Below are 20,478 nucleotides of genomic sequence, written 5' to 3'. Positions count from 1 at the left end.
AACTGCGCTGAGTCACTAGATATAGTGCATTGCTCTGTCACATGCGGTCCTGCACACAGCTCAGAAACACTAATTATTTACTTAACACCATAGTTAGCCAGAGAATCGATCTTCATAGACAACGCCTTTAGTTGAGCAGTGATAGCCGTAGCTGTATCCACTTCAAGAACTCCTGCTACCTTGCCCTGTGGACATCTCTGGGTTGGATACTAATATTCATTAGCAGCCATCAATTCAATTAGATCATAAGCTTCCTCATAGCTCTTTGCCAATAATGCTCCGCCTGATACTGCATCGAGCATGGGTCTGGACTGTGCTCCCAACCCATTATAAAAACAATTGATGATTATCCAATTAGGCATTCCATGATGAGGACACTTCCTAACATCTCCTTGTAGCGCTCCCAAGCTTCACATAGGGATTCTGCCGTTTTCTGCGCAAATTGAGTAATAGCATTCTTGAGTGCAGCTCTCTTCGCCATAGGGAAGAATTTAGTAAGAAACTTCTGAGCAAGATCTTCCCAAATAGTAATCGAACCAGCTGGTAAAGAGTGTAACCAGCTCTTAGCCTTGTCCCTCATAGAGAATGGGAACAGTCTCAGCTTCACAGCATCTTCAGAAACACCGTTGAACTTGAAGGTGTCGCAGATCTCAATAAAATCCCTAATGTGCGTATTGGGATCTTCCGTTGGAGAACCCCCAAACTGGACTGAATTCTGTACCCATTGAATTATGCCAGGCTTGATCTCAAAGGTATTAGCTGTGATAGCGGGCCTGGCAATGCTAGATTGAATGTCATTGATCTTGGGTTGAGAAAAATCCATCAAGGCTTTGGTTTGTGCTGCTGGATCTCCCATTGTAATGAGTACCTGAAACACAAACAAATAAATCGTGAAAGTAACAGAATCCGAGTTAGTGAACTTTAACGACCACTGATGACAAACACATAAACTAAAAATTAACACCGAGTCCCCGCAGCGGCGCCAAAAACTTGTTAGGGCGAAAACACGCGCTAAAATTCACGCAAGTATACGCGTTCGCAAGTAGTATAAGATATAAATTTGATTTGTTCCCACAGAAACTGGTTTAGGTTAAGTTCAATTTATGCACCTATGCAACAATGTATGGTTATCGCTCAATGCTAAGACAAATAACAAATTGGGTTTTTATTAAACTAAGAGATTATACTATATAACATTAACTAAGAGAATTGAGGTTGAATTACTATATATGACAAACATGGGATTATAACTTCATTAAATACTTCATTCAATAGCCTTATTGTTCTTAACCTTAGCATGTAATGGTGATGACACTAATCAGATAACACGAAACTAGTAAACGCCAACTTTTGTTGTACGAATACCCTACTACCAAGCATCCACAAAAGAGATAGAAGTTGAATAGACAACAACTATGCTTAGTCCTTATATGTCTATAAGAATTGAAAACATAACGGTTTAATGCGCAAGTTATCTATCGTGATTACATAGGGCAAGTAAGATGGTTAAAAATACCTACGAATCATGCATGACAAATACATGAACATATGCTAGCATGGGAAGTTCTAAACCTCTATATTCACTGTCGCTTCAATAGAGATTAACACGCTATCTTATATGTTAGCTACACACATAAGATGAATAAGCACAACCAATATTAGGATATCAATCAATCACCACACACCAATATATCGAAACAAATTAATTATTGAAATCCATAAGTAAATCCGCTAGAATCCCATGATAACGATTAGCCCATAATTGAACTCATCATCATCATGGGTTCCAATGAAAGCATAGTATAAACAAGGTCTTAATAAACTGAATAATAATCAAAGTACGAATAAAAAAAGGTCAAGATTCAACAAGAGTGAAAACGAGCATCCAAAGTTACAACTATTTTCAAAGAATCACAAGTAGAAAACAAGATCTTCTTTTCCGAAGTTGTTTTATGCTTCCAGGTCTTCTCCTTGATCTCCCAATCTTCCCGGTTGATGAAAGCCCTTTTTTAAGTATATAGAAGCCCATATTGGACCTGGACCCTTAAAATCGTCAAATTCCACTCAAAAAAGGCCTTTTCAGCGAAATCAGCGAAGTCAGCCGCGCATCAGCACACGGTCGCGTACGGGTTAGAGGCGGCCGCGTGTCATCAGGCGGTCGCGTGCACTTCTGACGCGGCCGGGTGCAGCCTTTGTGGAAAATTCTAATGAATCTTATTTTGCCCATAACTTGAGTTCTACTCGTCAGAATTAGGCGATTCAACTATCCACGTGAAACTAATGAGATTTTCTACAACTTGACAATGGCCTTGACTTCCAAATCTGATAAATGTTCATCATATTTCCTTTAAAAGCTCATTTTTTCATTTAACCGATACCTGAAATATAATAACCCAAAAACACATCAAAATACCAACAACTTGAGTCTAAAACAACAATTTAAGCTTGTAATAAAGCATTCCAAGGTGATATAAAATCCACTTATCACCTTCTCTAAAATGCGCTTGATCTGTCTGTTAGATACCTCAGCTTGACAATTCGTCTGAGGATGAAAAACCATAGCAATGCGATGATTCACATTATATCTTTGCATCATAGCAGGGAACTTGCGATTGCAAAAAAGTGACCCCTCATCACTGATTATGACTCTTAGTTGTGAATATCTGCTTGTGAAGAAAATTAAGCACTACTCTCGTATCGTTTGTTGGAAACACCTTCACTTCAACCCATTTCGACACATAATCAACCGCCAACAAAATATACTGATTGTTACAAGATGAGACAAATGGCCCCATGAAGTCAATTCCCCAAACATCGAAGACTTCAACCTCGAGAAGCACATTAAGAGGCATCTCATCCTTCTTGGACATATTACCAACACGTTGACATCGATCATGTTTCAAAACGAATTGATGAGCATATTTAAACAAGGTCGGCCAAAAGAAACCTGCTTGAAGAATACGAGCTGCTGTCTTTTCTCGACCATAATGTCCTTTATAAGCCGTTGAGTGACAATCTCACAAGATCCTCCCCGTTTCGCTGTAAGGAATACATCTCCTGATGATTTGGTCCGCTCCTTGTCAAAAAGAAACGGCTCATCCCACTTATACCACTTCACTTCATGCAGAAACTTCTTTCTTTGAGCGTATGTCAAGTCGGAAGGCATGATATTACTCACAAGGTAGTTCACAATATCGGAAAACCACGGTTCTTCCTCTTGCACTCCAAACAGCTGCTCATCGGGAAAAGACTCATTTATTAATGTCTTATCTTGTGAAGTTATAATTGGATCCTCTAAACGCGAGAGATGATCAGCGACTTGATTTTTAGTCCCTTTTATGTCCTTGATCTGTAACTCAAACTCCTGAAGTAAAAGAACCCATATCATCAATCTAGGCTTCGAGTCCTTCTTCAAGACGAGATATCGAATTGCAGCGTGATCAGTGAAAACTGTCACATTTATCCCAAGCAGATAAGATCAAAATTTCTCAAAACCATAGACGATAGCTAAAAGTTCTTTCTCCATAGTAGTATAATTCAGTTGTGCACCATTTAGGGTCTTACTAGCATAGTAGAACACATGAAATATGTTGTTCTTTCTCTGCCCAAGAACTGCTCCAACTACATAGTCACTTGCATCGCACATCATCTCAAAAGGTTCACTCCAATAAGGTGCAGTTATGACAGGTTCCGTGATTAAACTCTTCTTTAAGAACTTGAAAGCAGCCACGCACTCGTCATCAAACTTAAACGGGAAATCCTTCTCCAGAAGATTGCACAAAGGGTTAGAAATTTTTTAGAAGTCCTTGATGAACCTCCTGTAGAAGCCCGCATGGCCAAGAAAACTACGAACTCCCTTAACAGAAATTGGTGGGGGAAGATTTTTGATGACCCCCAATTAGGCTTTGTCCACCTCAAGACCCTTGCTAGAGACCTTGTGCCAAAGAATAATGCCTTATCGCACCATAAAATGATATTTCTCCCAATTGAGAACCAAATTGGTCTCAACACACCTCTTGAGAACGTCTCCTAGATTCTGCAAGCACTCATCAAATAAATCACCAAACACAGAGTAATCGTCCATGAACACCTCCACATTCTGACCAATCATATCAAAGAAGATAGCCATCAAGCATCTCTGAAATGTGGCTGGTGCTCCATATAACCCAAAAGAAACTTTGCGAAAGGTGAAAGTACCAAATGGACAAGTGAAAGTAGTCTTCTCCTAATCTTCTGGAGCAATGCAAATTTGATTATAACCATAATAACCATCCAGAATACAGTAGTACTCATGCTCTGCCAATATGTCAAGCATCTAATCAATAAACGGCAAAGAAAAGTGATCTTTTCTCGTGGCCTTGTTTAGCTTCCTATAATCCATGCAAACTCTCCACCCTATGACTGTTCGTGTAGGAATAAGCTCATTTTTCTCATTAGCGACCACAAAGATACCTTATTTCTTTGACACACACTACACTGGGTTACCCATGAACTGTCAGAAATAGGATAAATGATCCCTGCATCCAGCCACTTGAGGATTTCCTTCTTCACAACCTCTTTCATGATTGGATTTAGCCTTCTCTGTTGCTCAACAGCAGGCTTGCTTCCTTCCTCTATCAAAATTTTGTGCATGCAATACGAAGGGCTGATTCCTTTGATATCTTCTATAGTCCAACCAATTACCGATTTGAATTCTCTAAGAATTCTCAAAAGCTGCTCCTCATCGCTACCTAAAAGGTCAGATGCAATAATAACAGGCAAAGTAGATGCATCACCTAAAAATGCATACCTCAAATGTTCAGGTAAAGGGTTAAGCTCAAGAGTAGGAGCTTCCTCAATAGATGGCTTGAGGCGCTTAGGAGCTTTGTTCAACTCCTTCATTCCCAAAGATTCAAAAAGCATATTAATCTTCCTATTCCAGGGAGAAGCATTCGGATATTGGAACTGCTAATCCCTTTCATCATCTTTACTATCAGAATTCCCCAATAAGGCCTTCTCTAAGGCATCAGACCTTAGCAATTGATCAAGTTCTAAAGTAACCACAGAATCAACCAACTCAACTTTTAAGCACTCCTCGTTTTCCGTAGGGAACTTCGTGGAATTGAACACATTAAAAGTTACATCCTGATTAATCACTTGCATGGTGAGCTCACCTTTCTACACATCTATCAAGGTTCGGCCAATAGCCAAAAAAGGTCTTCCCAAGATTATAGGAATCTTCTTATCCTCCTCGAAATCAAGAATTACAAAATTAGCAGGGAAGATGAGTTTATCCACCTTGACCAAGACGTCCTCCACAATACCATGCAGATATGTAATAGAACGGTCGGCCAACTACAAAGTCATATAAGTAGGTTTTGGATCAGGCAAGTTCAACTTCTTGAAGATTAACAAGGGCATCAGATTGATGCTAGCTCGAAAGTCACAGAGACACTTGTCAAATGATACATTTCCAATGGTACAAGGAATAGTGAAGCTTCCAGGATCTTTAAGCTTCAGAGGCAACTTTTGTTGCAGCACAGCACTACATTCCTCTGTGAGAGCAACGGTCTCTAAGTTATCAAGCTTCACCTTCGTAGAGAGAATACCTTTCATAAACTTTGTATAACTAGGCATTTCTTCAAGAGCTTCAGCGAAAGGTATGTTGATGTGATGTTTCTTGAACACCTCCATAAACTTCTCAAACTGCTTATCCAGCTTTTTCTTCTGTAGCCTCTTAGGAAAAAGGAGGTAGAGGGTAGATCTGTTTCTCCCCTATATTACACTCAAGAGGAGTGTGCTCAACAGTAGTCTTCCTTGGTTCCACTTCTGCTTCCTTCTACACTTCTTCTTCTTCAGCCTCAACTTCAGCTTCTGGAGTCTTAGCTTTTTCAGGATTTGCAACCTTACCAAACCTCAATATAATTGCCTTAACATGCTCCTTAGCTTCCTTCTTGCCTGGAACTTCAGTATCGCTTGAAAGCGTGCCGGGTTGACGATTCATTAATGCATTATCAATTGCCCAATCTGATTCTCCAAGGTCTTGATAGACACAGCTTAGCTCTTACACATACGCATTAACTCCTCCAATTCAGATTTTTCATTAGCTTGCAGTAACTGCTGAAGTTGAAGTTGTTGCCTAGGGGCATATTGTGGTTGCTGAAAACCAGGAGGGTTATACTACTTTGCTGTATATGGCTGATAAGATTCTTGCACCGCTTTCTGATTGTTACTTCATCTGAAGTTAGGATGATTGCGGTTATTTGGATGATAAGTGGCTGGAGCTTGTTGCTGTGATCTCTGAAAGTTGCTCACAAATTGAGCTGATTCGCTAGAAATAGCACACTTCTCAGTTTCATGTGCTCCCTCATAAAGCTCACAAACACTAGTGATTTTATTAACTCCATAATTCAACAAAGATTCCACTTTCATCGTCAAAGCTTGAAGTTGAGCAGCTATAGCAGTAGCTATATCAACTTCCAGAAACCTGCGACCTTTCCTTGAAACATTCTTTGCGTACGATTCTGGTATTCATTAGCTGTCATGAGATCAATCAACTCATAAGCTTCATTATAGCTTTTGGCCCATAAGGCTCCACCAGACACTGCATCAAGCATAGGTCTAGATTGAGCGCCAAAACCATTGTAGAAACAGTTTATAATCATCCAATCAGGCATGCCATGGTGTGGGAACTTCCTTAGAATCTCCTTATATCGATCTCAAGCCTCACACAAAGATTCTCCAGTTTATTGAGCAAACTGAGTAAGAGCATCTTGATTGCAGCAGTCTTCGCCATAAGATAGAATTTAGTGAGAAACTTTTGAGCTAGATCCTCCCATTTGGTGATAGACCTTGGTGGTAGAGAATATAACTAGCACTTTGCCTTATCCCTCAGAGAAAATGGGAAGAGTCACAACTTGATAGCATCCTCAGTCACCCCATTGAATTTGAAAGTGTCACATATCTCGATGAAATCCCTGATGTGCATGTTGGAGTCTTCTATAAGAGAACCCCCAAACTGAACTAAGTTATGTATCATCTGAATCGTGCTTGACTTGATCTCAAAGGTGTTAGCCGAGATGGATGGTCTGATGATGCTCGACTGAATATCATTGATCTTAGGCTGAGAATAGTCCATCAGAGCCTTAGGATTTTCTGCTTGATCTCCCATCACTACTAAACCTGGTTCCTCGACTTTCTCCTCTTCTTCTACTTTCTCTTCGTCCTCAAAAACTTCCTTTCGAATCACTACAGCTTCTTCCTCGGCTTGATCCAGAGTTCTCTTACGAGTCCGTGAACGCGTATGCATACACGCTCGCTAGAGTACTTGAAACATGACAAGGAAAAGAGTAAGTAAGTAACAATGTCTGAGTCAATGGACTTTAATGATCATTAATGACAAACACATAAACTAAAAGTTAACACCGTGTCCCCGGCAGCGGCGCTAAAAACTTGTTAGTCGCTAAACACGCGCTAAAATTCACGCAAGTATATGCGTTCATATGTAATATAGAATTATTTCTAGTTCATTCCCACATGGACAGGCTTAGATTAACTTTATGATTTATGCACTTATGCAACAATGATATGGCTATTATTCAATGCTAAAATGAATAACAAATTGGATTTTGATTATACTACGATTAACTATTGAGAATTATACTAGAGAACATTAACTAAAGAGAGTAAAAAGAGTTGAATAATATATAACACAAATATGGGATTCTAACTTCATTAAATACTTCATTCAATAGCCTTTTCATTCTTAACCCTAGCATGTAATGGTGATGACACATTTCAGATAACACGAAACTGCTAAATGCCAAATTTCGTTGCATGAATAACATACTACAAGACATCCACAAAAGAGATGGAAGCTAAATAGATACCAATTATATTGAGACCCTATATCTCCATAGAATTTGACAACATAACGGTTTAATGCACAAGTTCTCTATCGTGATGACATAGGGCAAGTAAGATGGTAAAAATTACCTACGAATCATGCATAACAATGACACATGAACCTATGCTAGCATGGCAACTTCTAAACCCTTAAATTCACTGTTGCTTCTTTAAGAATTAATAACCTACTTATAAGTTCGCGACGCTCATAAGATTAATAAGCACAACCAATACTAGGTTATCATACAATCACCACACACTAAGGCATCGAAACAAATCAACTAAAGAAATACATAAATAAATCCGCTAGAACCCCATAATAACGATTAGCCCACAATCGGACTCATCATCAATGTGGGTTCCGATAAAAGTATGGTATAATAAACATAGCCTTTATAAACGAATAATAAACAAAGTACGAAATCCAGAGTATTAGGTTCAAAAAAACAAGAAACGAGCATCCAAGATTAATACTTATAACAAAGATTCATAAAAATAAACTAGATCTTCTTCACCTTCGTTGAATTGTGCTATAGGTCTTATTGTCGTCTTCTCCTTCAGCTCTGTTATGTCTCTCCTTATGAAAAATGTCTTTATTTACGTATATATATGCTGTAGAATTGACCAGGGCTTCAAACTCTCAAAATCCCAATATAAACATAATTCTGCTACCCCGACCTGGCACGGCCGCGCGCTTGACCAGCGCGGGCACGCTGAGTTTCTGCTCATTGGGCGCGGACGCGCGCTACTTAAGCGCGGGTGCGCCGTCCTCCTGAATAAAATTTTGATTTCTTTTCTTCTCCTTGATGATTTGAGCCGATCTTTTCACGAGCCTTTATTCCAATACCATCCAAATACCAAATTAGCACTACAACCATGCTAATTTACCTGATTACCTGGAAATTACCTGTAATGCAAAAATACTACAAAAATACGTAAAAACGCCAACAACTTGAGTACAAATACACCAATTCAAATCTTTACGGAGCGTAATAAAGTGTCATTAATGCCACTCAACAAGCATCTGCAGCATAGACATAGTTGCTGTTTTTGTTCACACCTATCTTCCCATTTATGTTTTTCTTCTTTTTGCTAGCACTCTCAATTTTGATTTCCTTGGTTGGTGTCTTTGTATTTTGATTGAATATGGGCATCTTCTTAATTTCAACAATAGGAGTGGTTTCTTCATCCTTCTTTCCACTGTCTTCATCCGTAAATTCTTGTTTGATGACCAACTTAACCTCACTAAAATTAACCTCACATGCCTTGAACAAAGGTACATCTACTTTTCTCAGTATAACTGGGACATCTTGATCTGTAATTGCCTTACCTTTGTCACCTTCAATTTTCTTGTTATTGTTCAAGTCATCATAGTCCAAACCAATAGCAATATTAGAACATGGTTTGCTTCTCTCATGGTATTGTCCAATCAACTGAGATACATTTCTGAAAGACTTTAATTTCACCTCATTCTTTTCCAATTTTTCCCTCAACACGGCTTCAATTTCACTTGCACACTTTAGCTTGTTATTCAGATATTCATTGTCTTGCTTACCTTTTTCAAGTTTAATAAGCTGCAGCTCCAATTTTTGTTTTTCAATCTCAAACTTCTCATTAATCTTTAATAGTCTACTAACTTCCTCACTAGCTGCCACCATGCTTGTGTAGATATGAAACATCTCTCCACTCATCTTTTCAACAGTTTCTTTATATTTTCTTATATTTAAATCAATGGTAGTTAAAGTTGGTAACTCTAATTTTGATGAGGATGACTCTCCTTGCTCAAGAGACATGAGTGCATAATTCCTAAATTCTTCATTATCATCATCATCTTCATCAGTTTTATCCCAACTCTTTCCTTCATCTATGTAAGCCTTTCCCTGTTGTTTCTTCAAGAGAGCTTCATACTTTGCTTCTAATTCCAGATAGGCTTTATCCTTCTTCACTTACTTTGGCTTGCTGCACTCAGTTGCAAAGTGGCCCAACTTATCACAGTTAAAGCACATTATTTTTTATCTATAAACAGATCCAGTTTTGTAGCCACCTTTACTAGCTGAGTTGAACTAAGTTTTTGATTTCCAGTTGTTGCTGTTTGTGGACTGTCCCTTGTTCTTGAAAAACCTTGGCTTTTTAACCCTGATGTTAGAGAATTTTCTAGCCAGGTAAGCCATTAATTGATCCATCTCATCTAGCTCATCAAGGGTGAAGAATTCATCTTCCTCTAGCTCTAAAAGAACTTGTTTCTGAGGTCCCTTGTTCTTATACTCAACAAAATAAATGACTGGAATTTGAGCATATTGTTCATCTTCACTTTCTGCACTGTTATTGACCATTAAGGCACTTGATTCATCAACCACATGTCCTTGGTTTTCTGTTAATGACTTCCTTTATAATATTTCAAGCTCATATATTTTCAAAATCCCATACAAGACTTCTAGTGTCATTCTGCTCAAGTCTCTTCTTTATCTAATAGTTGATATTTTCTGTTAAAGGTGGTCATGAAGTGTGAGCAAAAACTTCAAGTTTACCTTCTCAGCTTCATAATACTTACCATGAAGTTTCAAGTCATTTATCAACTTATTAAATCTCTCAAAAACTTCAGTAATCCTTTCCTTAGGTCTAGCCATGAAACTATCATACTGAGACACCAGTATTCTCCTTTGATTGGATCTTACTTCCTCTGTACCCTCACACAGAATTTCAGTTTTCTCTCAAATCTGTTTGGTTGTGTCACATTTGACAATATTGTTGTACATAACATTGTCAAGTGACTCTATTAGTATTAGTTGCAGGCCACTTTCTAGAGAGCCCTTTTCTTTTTCAGTATTTTGAGGGGTCTTTCGGGGAATAAAAGGTCCATTCTTGAGAATCTGAATGTATATAGGGTTGAAAATCTGATGAGTGGATTTTATATCTACTTGGAATGCTTAATTACATTCTTAAGTTGGTGTTTTGGACTCAAGTTGGTATTTTTGATATGTTTTTGTGTTATTGCATTTCAGGCATCAGTTAAATGAAGAAATGAGCTTTTTCAAGGAAAAAAACTGAAAATATATCATAATTGGAATCCTAGTCCATTCTCAAGTTGTAGATAATCTTGTTAGCTTTGCGTAGCAGTTGAATCGCCTAATTCTGACGAGCAGAACTCAAGATACGGCCAAAAGAAGAATTGTCAGAAAATTTCCAGAAGAAAGTAGCGCGCCCGTGCCCAGTTTCTGCACCAGAATCCTGATTTTAGTCAAAATTGAAGATTTTGAGAGTCCTGGTCATCCTGGAGCCTATATATATCAATAAAAAGATGTTTTTAAAAAGAAGGAGACCAGGGAGAGCAATAAGAAGACCTAGAGAGCACGAAACGCCTACGGAGAAGAATACTTTTGTATTCTCTAATATAGTTGATACTTGGATGCTTGTTTTCGATTTGTCTTTGAACCCTAGTACTCTTATATTATTTTATATCATGCTTTTATTGGAACCCATGGTGATGATGAGTTCGGTTTTGAACTAATCGTTATCGTGGGGTTCTAACGGATTTACTTATGAATTTCTATAGTTAATTTGTTTCAATATCTTGGTGTGTGGTGATTGATTGATATCCTAGTATTGATTGTGCTTATTCGTCTTATGTGCGTAGCTAACATATAAGATAACATGTTAATCTCTATTGAAGCGATAGTGAATATAGAGATTTAGAACTTGCCATGCTAGCATAGGTTCATGTATAATTATTATGCATAATTCTTAGGTAATTTTAACCATCTTACTTGCCCTATGTAATCACGATCGATAACTTGCGCATCAAACCTTTATGTTGTCAAATTCTATAGACATATAGGGTCTCAACATAATTGGTGTCTATTCACCTTTTATCTCTTTTGTGGTTGTCTGGTAGTAGGGTATTTGTACAATGAAAGTTGGCAATTACTAGTTTCGTGTTATCTGATTAGTTGTCATCACCATTGCATACCAAGGTTAAGAACAATGACTTTGAATGAAGTAGTAATGAAGTTAGAACTCCATGTTTATCTCATATAAGTAATTCAACCTCAATTCTCTTAGTTAATGCTATTTAGTATAATCTCTTAGTTTAATCAAAACCCAAATTGTTATTTATCTTAGCATTGAGCGATAACCATACATTGTTGCTTAGGTGCATAAATTGAACTTAACATAAACCAGTCTCTGTGGGAACGAATTTGAATTATATCTTATACTACTTGCGAATGCGTATACTTGTGTGAATTTTAGCGCCTGTTTTCGCCCTAGCGCAATCCTTATGAACAACATCATCTTTTTCTTTCATAGTGTATAGTTGATTTTATCAAAGGCTCGTATCTTGATACTGCTTATCTTTTGTGCACTCATTCTTCCAAGATCTTTATCTGTTTACTTTTATTTTGCTTTGATACCACTTTTTGGATATTGAATTGCAACACAGGGGTGAATGTATTTGTTGGATTTTTAGCCTTTTTAAAATTGTTTGGATTGTGGGTGAACAAAGCAGTTAAGATATTGTAGAGATATTATGTTTACAGAATTAATCAACAACCACAATATTTTTAAAAACTCACTTAATTGTATTAATTAAGATTGTCTTACTACAAATTCTGTTTTCTTAAGAAAACAAGAACTCAACTTCTATCTTGAGATTTTATAAGAAAATCTAAATATGTTTGTTACTTGTGAACTAAGGACCCATGCATGCTTTATAGACTAGCAGCACAAGTTTATAAGACTTGCACTAAAACGTACTAAACTACTTTCTAAAGAAACCTTTTTCTATTTCCATTTCTAGCTTACTAAATCTGTGAAGAATCTTGTAGATCTGTGACCACCCTTTGTCCAGTTAATCTTGGCCTTTGATCTTGTAGACTTTTCAATCTAGTGAATAGATCATTTGTTGACTGGTAATCTCGAATCTTGAACTTGTCTGCATTCTGAATTTGAGAAGTATGTCGTGATCTCAAGTTTGTTATATAGAGAAGTGACATCTCGATAAGCATAATGAATATCGAGATCTCTGAGTTTTCTATAGTTATACTTGACTTGTCGAGGTCTCTAGATCCTTGCATGTGAAATGACTCGTCGATATGTCTGAGATCTTTACATGAAGAAATGACTTGCCGATATCTCTGCGATCTCTATATACATAATTTGACTTATCAATATCTCTGAGATCTCTATACGAGAAATTGACTTGTCAATATCTCCAATTCTTCACATCTTCATTTGACTTGTCGATATCTCCAATTCTCTACATCTTGATTTGACTTGTAGATATCTCTGAGACTTCTCTATAAGCCATTTTGGACTTCTCTACAAGTCATTCTGGACTTCTCAAATGATTTCTCGGTATAACTTGATATGTGACTTGTCGATATCTTGAATTGGAATATTTTTCATTGAACAACTTTATTCAACTCCAAACTTTTACATCTTTTCTCTGAGGGATGATCATGGCTTGAACTTCTTCCAGGGTTTATTCCTTAACATTAATTTGTTCATGGAAAAATCCCCCAGTCTAATTTCTAACCATTTTACACTCAAAATATACAATATATAATACAAAATTGATTATCAAACAACTTAACACTACAAGAAAAACGTCAATAGACATCGGTTATTCAATGATGTGAAAAATGCAAAAAACTGATGTCTACGTGGGTGTAGTAAAAGGTCCTTGTTTTTCACATTGGTTCTACACTGATGTGAAAGACAACATGTTACATCATTTTTATATAAATAACCGATGTATTAGACATACTAGAACCTCAGTGAGTAACCGATGTGAAAATTAAGAAACGATGTTAATTAAACTATAAATCAACGCCTCTTTAAATAAAAACAATGTTTTAGACATACTTAAATATCAGTCAGCAACTGATGTCTATGCCTACATATTTGAAAATTTTATAAATAAATAAATAAATAAATAAATACCATAAACAAAACAAACACTTTAATCACATATAAATAACTAAAATCTTGATTATCAATATCAAAACTAATACAATGTATTCCAATATACAAATTTGAAAAAATTAAAAACATATATAATTCTTAAATGTACAACATATATTATCTAGCGAGTTACTTCCCCAGGACCGGTGCTTGTGAAACCAAGTAGAATACGAGAGAACAGGAGAGACAGTGGCCTATCAAAAAGATGCAACTTAGTGTCCATTGTACAATATCAACCACCTTCTGAGCTTGATCATCAACACCTTCATCTTCATCACCACCCTTAGCAGAAGGGTTTGCACCAATGTTCACATCAACCTCTCCTTGCACAACCCCTTACAATATTCAAGAAATCCCAGTAAACACAATTTGTCATCAAAGTAACACGCAACCATAAACAATATTCAGGCATTAAAACAAAATAATCTTATCTCCTAACATTTATTACAAAAACACCTCATAAATCTAATAGCTTTTATAACTGATCAATTGATCTTCATAAGTAGATTATTCTGGAGCATCTATTTAGCATTTTAATAGTTAACATAACTATTTATAGGTCCAAAGCATGAGATAGATGCACGACATTGAGGGATTTGGTACATTAACATTCCCTGGACCATGATATGAGAGACACGCAAAATACAACTATTTTTATGAGCATGCATCTTCAGTATATCTCATAATCTGAGCCTCCATTCTCAAGTGTTTCCTCTTCGTCCATTTGCATGTTTTTAAAAGCTTCCACAAGATTAGCATTGGATCTGTTGCTGAGATTCAAATGCTCTACTGCTGGAGGATAATTAATTCTACAAATCAAATAGGTTAATGCACATGTATGCCTCTTTCGATTGTCATAATAACAAATATTTAGCTTTTTAATGTTGTTAATATATATATCAAACATAGAAGCATGCAAAAAATAAAGCAATAACAAATTGAAAGAAGTGGTACTTCAATCATCAAAAGCAATAAAGCAAGGGAGAATGCGCTATACCTTGTATCAGAACAAACAACTAGCTTGAAAATAATATTAACTTACAGTGGAAAACAGCCAAAGAAACGGACACAGGTAGCCGTTGGTTTACCTACCCACAAAAAATTTTTAAATTTATATTTATAATAATATAAATAAACCTCGCGTTTGCTAATAAATCTTTAAACATTAAAGATAGGTCTCCTACCATTCCGCCTTGAACGTGAGCATCCGCTACTCCTAAAGCAGCAACAAATTTACATATAACAATATAGTTTTGAGTGCCCCTTTTCCTGATATAAGTAAATCCAACTGTATAAAAAGACTATAATGGTACTCATGCAAATGTTTATCGACTATCCAGAGAAGAAATGTGCAAAAAGTCGATATATTTACCAGTACTAGTGCCAAAGTAGTTAAAAAGAACATGATGTAACCAGAAAAGTTGCACGTATGGTGTTTATTTTTGATTCTTTATAAGTAAAAAGTACCATTATCACCAATTCTAATGACTGGTACGCGAGGGTGAGTACTCTGCCTGGATGGCAATCCTTCAAGAAAACAATCAATTAGTCCATTTGTCTCTGAGTACAAGCAAACAGATCAGGATCCTCCACAAATAATTTAAGTTATTTCTGGGTATTTATATTATTTAATAATGTAAATATAAAGATTTATTTATTTATTTATAAACCACTATTTATTTAAACAAATAGAGTTATGTTCTAATAATTTAAGTGTCTCTCAGTTTATTTCTAGAAGAAACACAACCAACCATTTGGCAGAATGCTTGTAAAGGGTCCTTGTGAAATTTGAAATATCATGCTGGTCTTAGTTTCAATAGTTGAATTCCTTCAAATTTCATAAGTAATGTACAATATCATTAAGCATGTCCATTTTACCCTTTTTGCATAACAGACCACATCATTGTTACAAGTAATTGGAGAAGAGACTGAGAGTATAACATAAAAGCATACCTTCACATGAAAAACCAGTTGAAAGACTGTATCACCTCCATGTATCTATCATTAGCTTCTTAATGGACCAAAATCTTTGAATATCTACAACAAAAGGTGAATCGAATTTTGTGAGTAAAAACAAGAGCCAATCACCAACCCATCAGCTACTAGAAAAATAATACTTAACACAAGAATACTTTCAATGCGAGAGATGTTTAATGACAAAGAAACTTGCAAGGACCTCTCTGAGCAGAAAACTCCATCCACGCCTCAAAGGAAGTCACATGTAGTTTTACCCCTTCCCTGATAAATCGTTTCGAATACTTAAAATTAAGTCCCATTTATCCGTGTTATAACACAGCACATAAAGAACATCTTCAGGAGCCAAAAGGTCACCCTGTAAATAATAATCAGACACTATAATTACAAAACTATTATTACAAAACAAACAACCCTACGATCAACAATAATCAGACACTGTAATTATAAAACTATACGAAACTCAATTAAAAACCAAAATTAACAAGCATAGATCTGTACACTAAATTTGAAGAATGACTTAATTTAGAAATGACCCATACTGAGAATCAATAAATCCGTAAAAGGAAGGTCAATTAAAAACCAAAATTTGAATTTTAAAACAATGATTAGAAAACTACTTACTAATTTAGAGGGATTCGAGATAGATGAAACCTCTTTTGTAACCAGTACATCAATTTAAAGCCTCATATGCATCCAACAAACAAAAATTGAAATGTAGTGTTCGACCTAATTGGATTCGAATTTAGGAGTTTTGAAATCTAAGGTATAAATTTGGGGGTTTGAATTTAGGGTTCTTGAGTGAATTTGTGAGTTAGTGAATTTAGTTTGTGAGTGAGTTTGTAAATGGAAACTATGGTGACTAAGCTTAAGGAGCGGGGGAATGGAATTGTTGAGAGAGGGAGGGGGAATGAAAATGTTTGAAGGGGGTGTGAAAATTTTACTAAGTAAGGGGGAAAGAGAGTTCCGCGTGTTCTTTTAAAGTGTTTGAGACATCGGTTTCGATTATAAGTGATGTCTATAAACTACTTTAACTTCGGTTTTAGTAAAAGTGATGTAAAAAAACCCTTTAACAACGGTCATAAACACAACCGATGTTAAAGGGGTGATGTCTATTGATTGTTTTCTTGTAGTATAATATTAGGACTATCAATGTGACTTAATTTTGTTATTGTACATGCATGTCTTCTACAACATGTTTAATACTGCATTGAAATTAATATTCTTCTCCGTAAGAGACCTCCCAACTAAAACAAAACATTCTTTAATTTACTTTGTTCAATTGCATCACTACCGACAATAACCACCCTTCTTCTTCGACTTCCATTGTTAATTTTGTATATAATTCGTCTAATGAAGATTTGGATTGCTCCGTATGCTCTTCAAAAAATTTACTTTAAGAAAGACAAAATGAAAATACTCGTCACGTGAACAAGATATTATCAAACAAGGAGAGAGTGTTATTATTATTTTAATAATAATAATTATTTTATGGGCTACATATAAATATATCAATTATATTTGCTATTTATTATATTGGTTTAAATTAAGTGATCAAATAAGAAACTCAATTAGATTTAATATATTGTATGGACCTAATAAGTGGATACCTAATACCAGACCCAATTAAATTATAATGGGAGATTTAATTAGGTGGTATACAAAAGGGTTATAGTCCCCAATATATCAAGTACACACGTAACGGCTTGTCTTCTACCCATCAGAGAGAGCTATTGAGAAACCCTAAGGAGTACTTGGTTGAGGAAGATAATGACGAAGAATATTATTCAGATTCAAATACCGTTACAATTATCACCTTATGGATTCAGGTACGCTTCTGCCTTTGGTTTAATCTTGATACTTAGATATGAAGTATCGGTCCTTGTCTCTATTTTAGAGAATTATATGTTTATAGAATTATTAGATTCTATCAATTGGCATCAGAGCCTCTTCATATTTTTTATTTGGAATTGATTTAAGCTAATTTTATACATATTATTTTTCAATCATTTGGCATTTTTTTATTTTATTTTTTTCGGAGATGAATTGTATATATGGATTATGTTTTTTTTCCTATCCGCAAGTTAGTTCATTGCCTGTCTCTTGGCCGATTAGATTTTTTGTTTTGTCTGTGTTATGTGCATAAGGTAGAGCCTCTAAATTTGATATGGATATGAAACTTTTATCATATATAATCATTATTTAATGTTTAGATAAAGTTTTGTTTACTTTACGTACTACAGATATGTTTCTTTTATTTATAATCAAGGTTAAGTATTTGATAATATAAAAGTGCCATCAGCCCACCATTATGCTTTATTCTTTTGTATTGGTACATTCTATAAGAATTACTAGTTTGTTACTATTATTGTATATAAGATAACAGCATGAGGCGACATCTGGTTCATTAGACTGGTTTTATTTATGTGGCAAACCACTCATGTTAATCATTTGAACCAATGCATAGTTTCACCTTATGTAATTGTAATACACTTTTATTTACTGGTACATGAAATCCCCGACTACTCTTTGAATTTAGTTGCTGCAATTTAGATGTACCGTAGGATTGCGCCTATATAATTTGGTTAGTAAGTTGCATGTAAAGAATATATTATATTTGTGAGTTAAATTTAATAGTTGGCAAATTATTATTAACTTATTTATTTAAGTGATCGAATATTTTTAAGTTGATTGATTGAAGCAATATGTCGCCAAAGTGATCTCTTTTGTGTAGATTAATTAATTTAAAATTATTATTGTGACGGTAGAATATTTAATTTTATGCAAATTTTATTGGCCCAAAGGAAGGTAACGTTTGGCCAAAATTAATATATTCTTGTGATAATAAGTATGTAACAATATTAAGTTTTTCATGTGAATAATAAGTCGGTCCAAAGAATGGTATTTTATTTGACTGAAATTAATTGTTAATACATGATTATTGCGTGGAGAGTACCAATTGTAAATTAAATTTTATGTCCAAAGAATAAAATTTAATATTGTGCTAGGTATCTTGTGATGGTGTTGCCAATATTTAAAATTTATCACATTATTGTATATTCTAGTTTTGAGCATTTATCGTATATTTGTTTTCTATTTCAGTTACTACTAGTGTTAATTCTGCTTCCGCTCAGTTAAGCATGATTCCAATGTTGAATGGGACAAACTATGTCAGGTGGAAAGAGAATGTTGAGATCGTTCTTGGGTGTATGGATCTCGACCTTGCGCTAAGGCAAAAACAGCCAGTTCCCACTACGGATGATCCCAAAACGGATCAAATTTAGAAATAGGAACGCTCTAATTGCATGTGTCTGGCGATCATGAAGTGAACGATTCCAACTAGCTTTCGGGGCTCTATTGTTGAAAGCACAAGTGCCAAGAAGTTCCTGTACGAGATTGAGCAATATTTTGCTAAGAATGAGAAAGCAGAAACGAGTAATCTTCTGTCAAAACTCATGACCATGAAGTATAAAGGAAAGGGGAACATAAGGGAGTACATCATTGGGATGTCTAATCTTGCTGGCAAACTCAAAGAACTCAAGTTAGAACTTTCGGATGAGTTACTTGTTCACTTGGTTCTTATTTCTCTGCCTCCTCAGTTCAGACACTTTTTGGTGATTTATAATACTCAAAAGGAAAAATGGACTCTTAATGAGCTCATTTCACACTGTGTGCAAGAAGAAGAGAGGGTTTTGCGAGAGAAGACTGAGAGTGCTCACTTGGCATCAAGCTCTCATGATAAGAAAAGAAAGAGAGGTAAGGATATTGCAAGTGGAAAACCCAAGCATCAGTTGCAAGAGAAGTAGGATAAGGAAACAACCTGCTACTTTTGTAAGAAGGCTGGACACATGAAGAAAGAGTGTTCCAAATATGTTGCTTGGCGTGTGAAGAAGGGTAAGACTTCTGTCTTTGTTTGTTCTGAAGTTAATTTGGCTTCTGTACCTAAGGATACTTGGTGGGTAGATTCTGGTGCTACTACTCACATAAGTGTATCTATGCAGGGTTGCCTATGGAGCCGACCTCCAATTGATGCCGAAAGATTCATCTATGTAAGAGACGGAAATAAAGTTTCAGTTGAAGCTGTTGGAACATTTAGATTATTATTAAAAACTGGTGTTTATTTGGATTTATTTGAGACATTTGTTGCACCGCCTTTTAGACGGAATCTTATTTCTATTTCCTGTTTGGACAAATATGGCTATACTTATTCTTTTGGAAATAATAAAGTATGTTTCTCTTTAAATTCAAATGTGGTTGCCACTAGTTCTTTGATTGATAATCTTCATACGCTTGATACTATTGCTTTTAATAATGAAATTTTGCACTTAAGTGCAAGAGGTACAAAGCGTAAGTTAACTGAGAATTCTGCTATGTTGTGGCACAAGCGATTAGGTCATATCTCTAAACAGCGAATTCAGAGGCTTGTGAATGATAGAATTCTTGATCCCTAAGATTTAAGTGACTTCCAAGTCTGTGTTGAATGCATTAAGGGAAAACAAACAAACTCGAGAAAGTTAGGTGCCAATCGAGCTACAAGTGTCATGGAACTGATTCATACCGATATATGTGGACCATTCCCTACGGCCTCTTGGAATGGTCAACGGTATTTTATCATGTTCATAGATGATTACTCTAGGTATGGTTACCTATACTTGATAC

The 20,478-nt window shown here is 35.7% G+C and overlaps 1 protein-coding gene and 2 non-coding genes across 3 annotated transcripts; all 3 read left to right on the top strand.

The window, feature by feature from the left end:
* Nucleotides 1–360: 360 nt before the first annotated feature.
* On the top strand, nt 361–466 carry LOC141682776 (small nucleolar RNA R71). Its single transcript, XR_012559942.1, has one exon. It is a non-coding gene; the product is annotated as a small nucleolar RNA R71 (small nucleolar RNA).
* A 6,188-nt stretch (nt 467–6,654) lies between these two features.
* Nucleotides 6,655–6,760, top strand: LOC141680201 (small nucleolar RNA R71). Its single transcript, XR_012558284.1, has one exon. It is a non-coding gene; the product is annotated as a small nucleolar RNA R71 (small nucleolar RNA).
* A 10,878-nt stretch (nt 6,761–17,638) lies between these two features.
* Nucleotides 17,639–19,625, top strand: LOC141697398 (uncharacterized). The gene is made up of 3 exons (XM_074501796.1): nt 17,639–17,648; nt 18,922–19,051; nt 19,163–19,625. The coding sequence occupies exons 1-3, from the start codon at nt 17,639–17,641 to the stop codon at nt 19,623–19,625; spliced, it is 603 nt and encodes a 200-aa protein (XP_074357897.1).
* The last annotated feature ends 853 nt before the right edge of the window (nt 19,626–20,478 follow it).

The sequence above is a fragment of the Apium graveolens genome, chromosome 1, assembly GCF_009905375.1.
Source record: "Apium graveolens cultivar Ventura chromosome 1, ASM990537v1, whole genome shotgun sequence".
Lineage (NCBI taxonomy): Eukaryota > Viridiplantae > Streptophyta > Magnoliopsida > Apiales > Apiaceae > Apium > Apium graveolens.
This window is presented reverse-complemented; position numbering and strand designations above follow the sequence as displayed.

What these genes read in the sequence shown, in the direction of transcription:
- LOC141697398 (XM_074501796.1), top strand. An exon ending in GATCTCGACCTTGCGCTAAG is followed by an intron (nt 19,052 to 19,162) that starts GCAAAAACAGCC and finishes GATTCCAACTAG; the next exon opens with CTTTCGGGGCTCTATTGTTG.